The sequence below is a fragment of the Plectropomus leopardus genome, chromosome 10 (genome assembly GCF_026936395.1).
Source record: "Plectropomus leopardus strain MGB_pleo_1.0 chromosome 10, ASM2693639v1, whole genome shotgun sequence".
Classification (NCBI taxonomy): domain Eukaryota; kingdom Metazoa; phylum Chordata; class Actinopteri; order Perciformes; family Serranidae; genus Plectropomus; species Plectropomus leopardus.
The window spans coordinates 13,185,227-13,199,906 of NC_142185.1; the positions used below are offsets into that span (position 1 = coordinate 13,185,227).

General features: G+C 38.4%; 2 protein-coding genes and 3 pseudogenes across 2 annotated transcripts; all 5 read right to left on the reverse strand.

Moving 5' to 3' along the window:
• Positions 1-544: 544 nt before the first annotated feature.
• Positions 545-1,522, reverse strand: LOC121949106 (olfactory receptor 51E1-like). The gene has a single exon (XM_042494705.2). The coding sequence runs from the start codon at positions 1,520-1,522 to the stop codon at positions 545-547; it is 978 nt and encodes a 325-aa protein (XP_042350639.2).
• Positions 1,523-2,053: 531 nt separating this feature from the next.
• LOC121949111 (olfactory receptor 10A3-like) lies at positions 2,054-2,847 on the reverse strand (annotated as a pseudogene).
• A 3,670-nt stretch (positions 2,848-6,517) lies between these two features.
• LOC121949113 (olfactory receptor 10A6-like) lies at positions 6,518-7,493 on the reverse strand (annotated as a pseudogene).
• Positions 7,494-9,557: 2,064 nt separating this feature from the next.
• On the reverse strand, positions 9,558-10,560 carry LOC121949114 (olfactory receptor 51E1-like). The gene has a single exon (XM_042494718.2). The coding sequence runs from the start codon at positions 10,539-10,541 to the stop codon at positions 9,558-9,560; it is 984 nt and encodes a 327-aa protein (XP_042350652.1). The 5' UTR covers positions 10,542-10,560.
• A 1,874-nt stretch (positions 10,561-12,434) lies between these two features.
• On the reverse strand, positions 12,435-13,471 carry LOC121949117 (olfactory receptor 10J4-like; annotated as a pseudogene).
• Positions 13,472-14,680: the final 1,209 nt, after the last annotated feature.

Genomic DNA, 14,680 nt, shown 5'->3' on the forward strand with positions numbered 1-14,680 from the left:
TCTGGACAGCAGAAACTCCACACATTTTCCATTGCAGACTGAAAACTCATCTGTCTGGACTGTACCTTGGCTAATGAAAGACCCGTTATCTTTTAATGTTTTTAGATCTAACTGCACTTAAGGCTGTTTGGCATATTTGATTGAGCTGATAAATCCTAATTCTTGAAATTAATGGGTTAATTTCACATGATTAAATGCACATTTTTAAGTGGCTTTGGATAAAAGTGACAGCTAAAGTAATCTTGTGTAACATAATATAATATTACAAAGTTAATGAACGTAAACACAGTTGATGTGGGAATATAAATGAAGCATAAAGTGGGCTGATCAACCACAGTACATTGTCTAGTGTTATGGAGATGAATACATTAAAAATGAAAATGAAAAATGTTTATTTATTGATTCATGTTATAAGCAATGGTTCTCAGCACAAATTTCACTTTGTGCCATTAAGTTTGTACTTACAGGAAACACATTTTGACAAGGCATTTTCAATTAAGTTGGTTGTTAAAGTGGAAAACAGTTTATTCCCAACACACAACATTTACATGATCAGTGTAGAATCTGGCAATGTTCTACAGAAATTCTTTTTTGTTTGGAGCTTTAAGCATAATATCTTGAGGATGTGTTTTCTAATTTCTGGTAATTTAAGACCGTACACTAGAGGATTCAGAACTGGAGGTATTATAACAAATTCTAGTGACAAAACTACAGCCAAAAATGGATTTATCTCCTTCAGATTTTGTCGGCTGAGGGCAGTATCACTAAATGATGTGATAGAATAAATCATAAATGAAATAACATGTGGAAGACAACTCTGTAATACTTTCCCCCTGACCTCCGATGACTTTTTCCAACAAGCAACCACTATTCTAAAGTAAGTGAACAATATGAAACCAAAGGGAAGAAAGGCTATGGCTATGGCCCCCAACATAGCAACAATACTGTTAACAGCAGTGGTGACACATGATAATTTTACAACGTTCCAGCTGGCACAGTATACCTTCTGTATATTGTTACCACACAGAGGAAGCCTGACAATCGTATTAATGCTTACTGTAAGGTAACAGGTTGGACAGACCCAAGCAAAAAATGACAATGCGTAGACAGTTTTAGAGTTCATCTTTCTGTGATAATGTAAAGGATGACATACAGCAACATATCTATCATATGCCATAATGCAGAGAATTGTCAGTTCATAAGAAGTATATGTGTAAATAATAAAGATTTGAGTGAAACAAGCAGGACGGGATATCAAATGAGTATCAGACAGAAGGTCCATGAGGAATCTGGGGAAGAAACCAGCAGAACCGTACAGAGAGTTGGCAGATAAAAATGCAATAAAAACATACATGGGCTCATGTAGTGTTCTCTCTCGTATTATTATCAATATCATGGCAAGATTAGCTGTGACAATAAAGCTGTAGAGCAGGAGGCAAAAGACGAAGGCTAGATAACGAAAGTGTCCAATGTTCATGAACATGGTTAGGTTAAAGTAAAATAAGTCAGTGTTGTTTCTCATTCTCTAAAACAAAGGGTCTTGCTATTTACAGAGAAAAAGTCTACATTTATCTCTGCTTTCATGACCTCTTATCACTCTTTAGAAAAATCAGCAGTATTACTGAAAGATACAGGCAGCATCATTGAATATTATGGAAGAAAGTACCCTTTAACCTATTGCAAAATGTATGTTTTGCGCATTGGTTTTGGAGAGATCTATACACAGATAAACCATAACTGTGTGTTCTGGGATGTGTCTAACATCTTTTATCTTGTCCAGCCTGGTACATGTCACCACATTATTTCACCTCTGGAGAATTTGGGAACTTCACTGAAAAAAACTTTCTGAGTTTTTTTTTTGCATTTTCATTTGCATTTACATTTGCACTGGTATTGCTCTAGTAATGGCAGTGTTGGTCTGTTGGTTGGTCTTTCTATTCACACTGAATTTAAAATATTTTGTTATTAGCCTGGTTCTTATCTTATATATTTTATGTCGTTTGCTTAGACATTATTCATGGCTTTTGTATGGTTTACATCCAATATATAACAGTTACATGATCATTGTAGACTGTGGTAATATTCTGCCACAATTCTTATTAGTTTTGGGTTTTGCAAATAATATCTCAAAAATGTGTTTTCTAATTTCTGGTAATTTCAGGCCGTACACAAGAGGATTTAGTAGTGGAGGAATGATAATAAATTCAAGTGACAATATAACAGCCACAAATGGATTTATCTCATCAAGATATTGTCGGTTTAGGGTGACATCACTAAATGATGTAATAGAAAAAATTGCAAAAGTTATAACATGTGGAAGACAGCTCTGCAGTACTTTCCCCATGACCTCTGATGACTTTTTCCAACAAGCAATCACAATTCTCAGATAAGTGAACAATATGAAACCAAAGGGAAGGACGGTTATTGTGGCCCCCAGTGTAGCACCAACATTGCTCACAGCATTGGAAACACATGACAGTTTTACAATATTCCAGCTGGCACAGTAGACCTTCTGTATATTTTTACCACACAGAGGAATGCTCACGGTCATGTTGATTGTTACTGTAAGGTTACAGGCTGGACAGACCCAAGCAAAAAATGACAATGCGTAGACAGTTTTAGAGTTCATCTTTCTGTGATAATGTAAAGGATGACATACAGCAACATATCTGTCATATCTGCAATGAAAACATACATGGGCTCATATCGTGTTTTCTGTTGTATTATTATCACTATTATGGCAAGATAAGCAGTCACAATAAAGCTGTAGAGCAGGAGGCAAAAGAAAAACACCATGTTCATGAACATGGTTAGGTTAAAGTAAAACAGGATAGTGTTGTTTCCCATTCTCTAAATCAAAGGGTCTTGCTGTGTACGGAGAAAAGTCAACATTTATTTTTGTTTTTACAACCTCTTATCACTCTTTAGAAAAATCAGCAGCATTACTGAAACATGCAGGCAGCGTCATCAAATTTTATGGAAAAAAGTACCATTAAACCTATAAAGAAATGTATATTATGCATATTGGTTTTGGAGAGATCTATACACAGATAAACCATAACTGTGTGTTCTGGGATGTGTCTAACATCCTTTATCTTGTCCAGCCTGGTACATGTCACCACATTATTTCACCTCTGAAGAAATTTTGAACTTCACTTAAAAAAAAAACTGGGGTTTTTTTGCATTTGTATTTGCATTTGCATTTACATTTACATTTGCACTGGCATTGCTCTAGTGATGGCAGTGTTGGTCTGTTGGTTGGTCTATTCACCATTGATCAAGACTGAAATAACTCAATAACTACTAAATAAATTTCCGTGTGTCCGTCCATCCATTCATCCATTTGTCCATCCATCCATCCATTCATCCATCCATCCATTTTCATCTGCTTATAGGGGCTGGGGTCATGGGGGCAGCAGGCTGAGTAAGGTACTCCAGACATCCCTCTCCCCATTAACACCTTCCAGCTTCTCTGGTGGAACTCCAAGGCATTCCTTGGCCAGATGAGACATAAAATCCAGCCAGCATGTCTTTCCTGGGGCCTCCTACTAGTTGGACGTGCCCAGAAAACCTTGAACAGGAGGCATCCTGATCAGATGCCCGAACCACCTCAACTGGACTTGTTCAACAAGGAGTAGCGGCTCTACTCTAAGCTTCCTCCAGGTGTCTGAGCTCCTCGCCCTATCTCTAAGGCTAAGCCCAGCCACCCTATGCAGGAAAATTGTTTCAGCTGCCCGTATCCACCATCTCATTTTTTTGTCATTACACAAAGTTCATTAGTTAAGGTGAGGGTTGTGACATTGATGGACTGGTAAATATAGAGCTTTGGCTTCTGGCTCAGCTCTGTCCACCACGGCGGTCTGGTACAACATTAAGATTACTGCTGATGCCACACTGACACACCTGTCTATGTTATACTCCATTGTACCCTCACTTGCAAACAAGACCCCTAGACACTTGAAGTCTTGCTTTTGGCACTAACACAGTCCAAACCCATCTCAACCCTCTCATCGTAATTCCTTCACACCTGCCTGTAAAGTGCCCCAGTGTATGCTGGAGTTAATGCTGTGTTAGTGGAATAAACCATTTTGTACATTTAGTAGGGGATTAAGTGAAGTGATTGCAGTTATAACTTAAAGAAAAAAAAGTGACAATAAAAAATTTATTTTTATTTCAGGCCCATTAAGAGCCCACCTCCCCACTGGGGCCCTGGGTAGTCACTCCCACTTTTCCCCCCACTACGACGCCCCTGGTGATGACACAAATAGAGTCCCATTATCTGCAAAAAGACAAAGATGAAGGTCTGAGGTCCCCAAATCAGCACCTTGAGATCCTGTCCATAAATCTAACAGACATAATCCATGACAAGGGACAACCCTGATGGAAGCCAACATCGACGTAAAACTAAAGTGAGAACTAAAGCTCTCACTTTAGTTATATGGGGACCACATGGCTGTTTACAATGACCTTCGTACCCCATATTCCTGTTGTGCCCGCCACAGGACACCACAGGGACATGGTCATAAGTTTTCTCAGAGTCCACAAAACACATGTAGACTGGATAAGCACACTCCCATGAAAGATCTAGCTGCCCAGCAAGGGTAAAGACCCAGTCCACTGTCTAGTTTCATGGCCAGGACGGAATCAGCATTGTTCCTCCTTAATCTGTGCTTACAGTTAGTGTGAGCCTTCTTTCCCACAACCTGGAAAAAACTTTGCCAGTGAGGATGATCGTTGCAATAGCCCCGATAATAGAGCACATCCCACGGTCCCCTCTTTTTTAACAATGGGAACAACCAATGTGGTCTGCCCCTCCACAGGCAATGTTCTCGACCTCTCCATGTAACACTGAAAAGGCTTGTCAGCCAAGATAGCCCAACAATGTACAGAGCCTGCAGCTTCACGGGGTGAATCTCATCAACACCCAGTGTCCTACTGCCAAGGAGTTTTTTTGACTACCTCAGCAACTACTTTTGGTTCATCACATCCTCCACAGAGGATGTGATGGTGGGGTTCAGGAGTTCCTTGAGGAGTTCTTTCCAGCACTTGACAAAATCCCTAGTCCAGGTAAGCAGCTCTCCCCCTTTCCTGAGCATAGCCTTAGACAAGCCCTGCTGTACCTTCCTGAGGCGTGTAACAGTTTGCCAGGACTTCCTTAAGGCCAACCAAAAGTCCTTCTCAATAGCCTCCCCAAACTCCTCACAGACACGTTTTTTTTTTTTGCACTGGGGACCACTACAGCTTCAGTCCTTCTGGACAGTTTGTCTTCACTGTCCTGTCGCCAGGCTTCTTCTCTGGTATCATCAAGTGGTAAGCACACCTACAGCAAAATCTTCATTTGCCATTCATCTTTCCCAACATCAAGTCATGGCCCTGCTAGTGACTATGCCTACATCACCAACCTCTGGGGCCAACCTCCAGAGAGTTTCACCCATCATCTTTGCAGTGATTCCACCCATCTGCCCTGCCCTTTGATTGTCCTCTAGAGTGACCCCACCCACCTGCCCTATTGTGTGGTGCTCCTCCTGAACTCATTTGCTCCACCACTGTTAGGCCACAGTCTAGCCTCTAGGCCGTCCATCTAAGGTTTCCTGCCTTCCAACCCCCAGCTAACCACTGAGGTCTCCTGCTCCATCTCTGTCCATCTGCAGGCCTTCAGCCAGGAGTTTCCCTCTTCACTGTTTCTCAGTCCCCAGGCCATCAATCTCTTTGTTTCCCTTTGCTTACCTGTGTACCCGTACCTGCCTTTAAGCTAAAATCACTGAACTGTCCCAATCTGCCTCAATTGACTGCGATTGGGTCCTTCCCCTTTTGCCTCACAGTGACACTGGCAGGATGAACCCAGGCTGTCCACTGTGTTACCTGTGGCTTGCGACTCCATCCCCACAGAAAGGCCTAAGGTACTGCTCAGGAAAATTTATGAGTGTTTGCTGTTCTGGCTCCACAATAGTGGAAAGAGTTCCCGCATGGCATCTGGACAGCAGAAACTCCACACATTTTCCATTGCAGACTGAAAACTCATCTGTCTGGACTGTACCTTGGCTAATGAAAGACCCGTTATCTTTTAATGTTTTTAGATCTAACTGCACTTAAGGCTGTTTGGCATATTTGATTGAGCTGATAAATCCTAATTCTTGAAATTAATGGGTTAATTTCACATGATTAAATGCACATTTTTTAAGTGGCTTTGGATAAAAGTGACAGCTAAAGTAATCTTGTGTAACATAATATAATATTACAAAGTTAATGAACGTAAACACAGTTGATGTGGGAATATAAATGAAGCATAAAGTGGGCTGATCAACCACAGTACATTGTCTAGTGTTATGGAGATGAATACATTAAAAATGAAAATGAAAAATGTTTATTTATTGATTCATGTTATAAGCAATGGTTCTCAGCACAAATTTCACTTTGTGCCATTAAGTTTGTACTTACAGGAAACACATTTTGACAAGGCATTTTCAATTAAGTTGGTTGTTAAAGTGGAAAACAGTTTATTCCCAACACACAACATTTACATGATCAGTGTAGAATCTGGCAATGTTCTACAGAAATTCTTTTTTGTTTGGAGCTTTAAGCATAATATCTTGAGGATGTGTTTTCTAATTTCTGGTAATTTAAGACCGTACACTAGAGGATTCAGAACTGGAGGTATTATAACAAATTCTAGTGACAAAACTACAGCCAAAAATGGATTTATCTCCTTCAGATTTTGTCGGCTGAGGGCAGTATCACTAAATGATGTGATAGAATAAATCATAAATGAAATAACATGTGGAAGACAACTCTGTAATACTTTCCCCCTGACCTCCGATGACTTTTTCCAACAAGCAACCACTATTCTAAAGTAAGTGAACAATATGAAACCAAAGGGAAGAAAGGCTATGGCTATGGCCCCCAACATAGCAACAATACTGTTAACAGCAGTGGTGACACATGATAATTTTACAACGTTCCAGCTGGCACAGTATACCTTCTGTATATTGTTACCACACAGAGGAAGCCTGACAATCGTATTAATGCTTACTGTAAGGTAACAGGTTGGACAGACCCAAGCAAAAAATGACAATGTGTAGACAGTTTTATAGTTCATCTTTCTGTGATAATGTAAAGGATGGCATACAGCAACATATCTATCATATGCCATAATGCAGAGAATGGTCAGTTCATAAAGACTGTATGTGTAAATAATATAGATCTGAGTGAAACAAGCAGGACGGGAGATCAAATGAATGTCAGTCAGAACGTCCATGAGGAATCTGGGGAAGAAACCAGCAGAACCATACAGAGTTGACAGATAAAAATGCAATGAAAACATACATGGGCTCATGTAGTGTTCTCTCTTGTACTATTATCAATATCATGGCAAGATTAGCTATCACAATAAAGCTGTAGCACAGAAGGCAACTGACAAAGGCTATATAACGATAGTTTCCAATGTTAATGAACATGGTTAGGTTAAAGTAATACAAGAGAGTGCTATTTTCCATTATCTAAATTGAAAGGCATCTAATTTTTGAGAGAAAAATTCAACACCTATCTCTATCTGTTCTTGTAAAACCTCTTATCGCTGTATTGTAAAAATAACAGTCTTACTAAACTGAACAGGCAATGTCATTAAACATTTTAGAAAATATATATACCTTTAGCCCATTTAACCCATTCAGTCATATTTTGCACATTGGTTTAAGATCTAGACACAGATAAACAACTATGTGTTCTGGGGGGGTATTCAGCAGCCTTTATCTTGTCCAGCCTGGTAGGAGACACCACAGTATTTTGCCTCTGGAGAATTTGGTAACTTCTCCATGAAGCATATTGAACTTTCTCATGGAGCATTTTTTTTTTCTTTACACCATAGTGGTTGGCTCTGGTAATGACAAAGTCGGTCTGTCAGTTGGTCCCCTAACTTCTGTCCAGACTGAAAAATCTCAAAAAAATATTAAATTAATTGCCATAAGCCAATTGTACGTTGTTAGTAACATGATCTGGATCAAACCTGGAACATTGTCAAATGGGACTTAGTAAGGTAGAGTTTCTCACTTTCGATGAGTGCAAATTTAGGGGGCTGAGGGCCACACAGGAAAAATGCATGCACCTCACTTCGACGATAAACTGCATAGTTGTCCCACAAAACCTAACTTCAGCTGTCAGTACTACCATTGATGGCAGATCATAATTCTCACTAGTTACTATTAGCTCCATGCAACCAGTAGCCGTTTAAAAGTTGTCATTCCTAAGCTGACAGATACTTGTTAGGGGTCCACAGTTTGACACTGTAGTGGAATAATGCATTAAATGTAGGCTGTTCAAAATCATAGTGTTGAATTTTACTTAGATGATTAAAATATAGTTATGTTCTGGGGCTGCACGAAATGTTTCTTGCGGACTGCACTTAAACTAGCTATGCTCGAGACAGATATGTCTTACTCAAAATGCATATGAGAAGACAACAGGCAACAGTGCAAGGAACAGCATCCTCTTCAAACTCATTGGCACCAGCTGGGATGCCAACCCAAGAACATTGCGATCCACTGCAATAGCCCTCAGCAACAGTCTAATCTTCATGTCCAGTATGGGAAAGCGATGTTCATGTGAAGGAACTCAACCATTATAGCCCCTTCTAAAATCAGATGCAGCGCACCAGGAAAGAACAGCAGCGTCAGATCTCTTACGTTCAGCATCTGCTTCACCCGTTTAGAGCATACTCAAATCAGAAAGAATACCCAACAAAGCCAAAGGCACAGTAAATATTACATTATGGAACAGAAGACCTCAGTCAGCTAGCCTCTGGCCTGCCTGCCTACACCAGGACCTCACTCATTTCTTACGGATGAAGTTGTGCATTTAAGTAAACAAACCTATAACCACGATATTTGCCTTACATGAACTCAATTGCAAGTTAGCACTGAGATGCTAACTCTGTAAGGAAAATAATGGACAAAGTGACCTCCTCTCTCTGACCTGCACAATCATCCCAAAGCACTGCAAAGACTGGAAAATCCAACGTTAGAACCACAACTTTTCCCAGTCTGGCTCAGTCACAACTGAACCTGGAATCACTGACTGAGAAAGCAGCAAATCAGTAGTATGCAGCAATATGTATGTATGTATGTTGAATATATGATGTAGAAGCATTATGTGGCCTGAATCCCCACAATGCATTCATCTAGTGTTATTGGGGGGGGGTCAATATTGGGATACATGAATGTACTTATATTAGTGAGATAAAATATTTAATTATGACATACATTTTAATTTACCATGCATAATTAAAACAAGTAGCTTAGTAAATTAAAAGTCACATAAATGTCACCTGAAAAAAAGCATGTACATCTATCCATTCATGTTATAAGCTATTGTTGCATGCTCATCACTCATTACATTTAATGCCATATTATCACAATACTGAAGTCAAACTTCATTATGGAGAAATAATCAATTTGTCCAGTCATGAACGTTGTGTAAGAAAGTTGAATAGGACACCATTACTTTGTCTTTTTGCTGTTGACATAATGAATTTTTGTATATGATTTATTATAAACACACAAAATTCACATGATCAGTGTAGATTCTGATCGTGCTGTACAGGAATTCTGTTTTTCTTTGTGGTCTGAAGCATATAGAAATATCTTGTAAATGTGTTTTCTAATTTCAGGTAATTTGAGACCGTACACCAGAGGATTCAGAAATGGAGGAATGATAATAAATTCTACTGATAAAATTACAGCCACAAATGGATTTATCTCTTCAAGATTTTGTCGGTTCAGGGCAGTATCGCTAAAAGATGTGATGGAATAAATTACAAATGAGATAACATGTGGAAGACAACTCTGCAAAACTTTCCTCCTGACCTCTGATGACTTTTTCCAACAAGCAAGCACAATTCTTAGATAAGTGTACAAGATACAACCAAAGGGAAGAAAGGCTACGGCTATGGCACCCAACAAAGCAACAATATCATTTACAGCAGTGGTAACACAAGATAACTTTACAATATTCCAACTGGCACAGTATACTTTCTGTATATTGTTACCACACAGAGGAAGCCTGACAATCATGAAAAGGCTTACTGAAAGGTAACAGGCTGGACAGACCCAAGCAAAAAAGGTCAATGTATAGACAGTTTTAGAGTTCATCTTTCTGTGATAATGTAAAGGATGACATACAGCAACATATCTATCATATGCCATACTGCTGAGAGTTGTCAGTTCATAAAAAGCATATGTGTGAATAACATAGATCTGAGTGAAACAAGCAGGGCGAGAGATCAAATGAATATCAGACAGAACGTCCATGAGGAATCTGGGGAAGAAACTAGTAGAACCGTACAGAGAGTTGGCAGATAAAAATGCAATGAAAACATACATGGGCTCATGTAGTGTTCTCTCTCGTATTATTATCAATATCATGGTAAAATTAGCTGACACAATAAAGCTGTAGAGCAGGAGGCAAAAGACAAAGGTAGGATAACGATAGTGTCCGATGTTCATGAACATGGTTAAGTTAAGGTAAAAAGAGACAGTAATGTTTTCCATTCTTTGACTTAAAAAGACAGCAATTCTACACTTAAACCCATTTAGTAATCTTTTGAACATTGGATTTAATAAGGGCTACATACAGAGAGAACAGACTTGTGTGTTCTGGGAGGTGTACATCATCTTTTATCTTGTCTGTCCTGGTAGCCGTCACCACATTATTTCACCTCAGGAGAATTTGGAAAATTTGCCACAATGAGTGTAAACCTTTCTAAAAGAACTTTTGTTTTTGGCTACACTTGTGGCATGTCTCTGGTGATGGGAGTTACGATTTGTTAGTTGGTCAGAATATAAACCAATTTGGTCAGACTAAAATATATTGCAACAACTATTTGGTGGATTATTATGGTGGATTATTATGATTTTTTTTTTTACATATTCATGGCCCTTAGAGGATGAACCTTACTGACTTTGGTATTCCCCTCATGTGCCTTTTAGCACCAACAGCTTGTAAAAGTTTTCAAGTAACCAAAAGTTTCCAAAAAATTAATCCTAATGACTCTGGTGATCTTTCTACTTTTCCTCTTGTACCGTAAGTTTGACATTTTGGTTCTGATTGAAATATCTCAACAACTATTAGATGTATTGCAATGAAATGTGGTACTTTGGTAATCTGACCCCAATATGCCCAATACTCTTGTTTATGACCAGTTACCTGCAAAACTAATAGCAGAAACATCAGCCACAGCTTTTTTTTTTAATTTTAGTGCTAACTAGCAAGTGATATACATCACGTGACCCTGGTATTTAATAAACTGTATGAAAAAGATCAGTCTACAGCAGCTTTATGCAAGTTCACAACAACAAGAGCTAGCTCAAAGTTCAGTTCACAAAGATTGAAATGAAATAGTTGGTGTTCATTATTCAGTTTGTAAAATTTTGAATTGATTTCACAGTCCCCAAAAATGAACTACTTCATGTTATTACTTCCGCTCTTTTATTTGCAAATTGTTTAAAATTTGTTGTTGCTGACATTGGAACTTTTTTTTGCAGACCCAGAGGGCATAGTTTTCTTAAAAATGTGTTGGAATCTGTACAGGTTTGTTATACAACTCTTAACTACAAATATACGCATAAACTGCAGGTGTTTTCTGAATAGCCGGTTGTGCCTGCCATGTCAGTGTTGTGATCACTTGCATAGTTTTTCTTGGCTAGTCTTCAGCCTACCCAAGTTTTCTGACAATATACCAATCCTCTGCAACATACGCTAGCTATAGCTCAAAAAAATGTTACTTTGCTAGTTGTGCTGTAAATTGCTCGGCCTATCCTGCAGGATATTGTTAAACAATACACCTCAGCACACCATGACACTCTGCTAATGCCAATTGGCTTGCTGCTCCCTCACACTGAGAAGGGCCCAGTTACTGTTTAACAAAATCACTGCTGTGCTTGGAGGATATGACTTTCAGCATTGCTTTAGTCATGTGAAATCTTCCCATTTTAGCAACAAACTTCTTTTTTAGTTTTCAGCCCAAACTTTATGTGACTATGCTATATGTATACAACTATATGTCAAAATATGTCAAAAAGTATTCGGTAAACAGTTTAACTAATCAACATTCTCAGGACATGACTCAGAAACATATGGAATATCATAAAAATGCCAAAATACTCTGAAGGGGGGCTTTAAAGACTCAGAGAAGTCATATTAATGAGAAACAATATTTGTGTTTGATGTTATTTAATTTAAAGTAGATATTTAACACAAGTAACCTAATAAATTGAAATTTACATCAATATTAACTGAATCCAAAGCATGTACTTTCATCAAATCATGTTGAAAGCAATAATTGCATGCTCACCGCACATTTCACCAAACACACTTTGCCATGAAGTCTGTTATCACAATATTGACATTTATTAATTAAGAAAAATGGTACTGTGACTTTTTGCTTAGATGTTACTCATTACTTGTGTATATAGTTTAATACACATAACTGACATGGTCACTGTAGACTCTGGCAATGTTCTACAGGAATTCTTTTAGTTTGGGGTTTTTTGCACAATATCTTTAAAATGTGTTTTCTAATTTCTGGTAATTTAAGACCGTACACAAGAGGATTTAGAACTGGAGGAATGATAACAAATTCTAGTGACATTATTACAGCCACAAATGGATTTATCTCATCAGGATTTTGTCGGCTTAGTGCAGTATCGCTAAAAGATGTGATGGAATATATCACAAATGAGATAACATGTGGAAGACAACTCTGCAAAACTTTCCCCCTGACCTCTGATGACTTTTTCCAACAAGCAATCACTATTCTCAGATAAGTGTACAAGATACAACTAAAAGGAAGAAAGGCTATGGCTATGGCACCCAACAAAGCAACAATACTGTTAACAGCAGTGGTGACACATGATAATTTCACAATATTCCAACTAGCACAGTATACCTTCTGTATATTGTTACCACACAGAGGAAGCCTGACAATCATAAAAAGGCTTACTGTAAGGTTACAGGCTGGACAGACCCAAGCAAGACATGACAATGTGTAGACAGTTTTAGAGTTCATCTTTCTGTGATAATGTAAAGGATGACATACAGCAACATATCTATCATATGCCATAATGCTGAGAATAGTCAGTTCATAAGTAGCATATGTGTAAATAATAAAGATTTGAGTGAAACAAGCAGGACGAGATATCAAATGAGTATCAGACAGAAGGTCCATGAGGAATCTGGGGAAGAAACCAGCAGAACCGTACAGAGAGTTGACAGATAAAAATGCAATGAAAACATACATGGGCTCATGCAGTGTTTTCTCTCGTATTATTATCAATATCATGGCAAGATTAGCTGTCACAATAAAGCTGTAGAGCAGGAGGCAAAAGACAAAGGTAGGATAACGGTAATGTCCAATGTTCATGAACATTGTTAGGTTTAAGTAAAAAAAAACAGTGCTGTTTTCCATTCTCTAAATCAAAGAGTCAGTAGGCTATTCATATATTTTCTTGTACAACCCTTTTATCACGCTTTTGAAAATGTATCACGTACTAAACTGTACAGGCAGCATCATAGAACATTTTGAAAAACAAAACATACTGTAACCTACTTAGAAATCTATATTTTGCACATTGAATTTGGTGAGATCTATACCACAGATCTAAACCACAACTGTGTTTTCCGTGAGTCGTTCATTGTCTTTTATCTTGTCCAGCCTAGTAGATGTCATCATATTATTTCACCTCTGAGGAATTCAGAAAGTTCCCCACAATGGATGTTAAACTTACGGTTTGAGCACTCATTTTTGGCCTTGCTAGTGGCATGGCTTTAGTGATGGCAATGCTGTTCTGTTTGTTCGTCTGTCCACCACTGTGGTCCAGACTGAAATATCTCAACAAGTATGCTATAGATTGCCATGGAATTTTGTTTTGACCTTCATGGCCCCCAGTGGATGAATCCTTCTTAATTTGACAATTCAGTTTTTTCCTTTAGTGCGTGTGTCTTAAACAAGGGGTGCGTGACCTCTAGGGGGTCCTCAGAATTACTGCAGGGGGTGCGCTGAATTGCCTCTTGATAATCTAATGACAGTTTTAAGGTTTTATTTCTAAAATTTAAATGTTTCTGAAAATGCACATTAACATGAATCCAACATATTATTAGTGAAGATAAATTTCCCTATTCATAGAGCCTATTAAGTTTACAGTGCAAAAACTAAATCATGGGCCATTACCCATAAATCCTTGTGCAATCATGTGATCTAGCTAAAGATTAATAGGTGTGCAGCACCTTTTGTCGCACATATTGGCCAGTTAGCTGTATTATTACTGGTATTTCATGTGTTCAGACAGTGGGTCACAATGGATTGTTTTGTAACTTTTCGAGCAAGAGAGTCTGACACACTGTCCACTTCAGAAAGTTGATGGTAAAGCTATGGCCACATGCCAATTAATTTGTCCAATAGGCTTACTATTATTTTTGACCAAATACATGCAAAATTAATGAAATCTCCATCAGCCTCAGCTGTACTTTGTGTTCAGAGCTTATTATTAAATGTTAGCATCTTGGCTTGCTAAAATAAACATGGTAAACATAAGCCTGCTTAGCATCCAAGGTTGCCAACTTTCATGCGCACAGTTGACACTTTTTAGATTAGGGCTGGGTAAAGAAATTGATTCATCAGTACGCTGCAATG

What these genes read in the sequence shown, in the direction of transcription:
- LOC121949106 (XM_042494705.2), bottom strand. Translation starts at nt 1,522, where the DNA reads ATGAGAAACAACACTGACTTATTTTACTTTAACCTAACCATGTTCATG.
- LOC121949114 (XM_042494718.2), bottom strand. Translation starts at nt 10,541, where the DNA reads ATGGAAAACATTACTGTCTCTTTTTACCTTAACTTAACCATGTTCATG.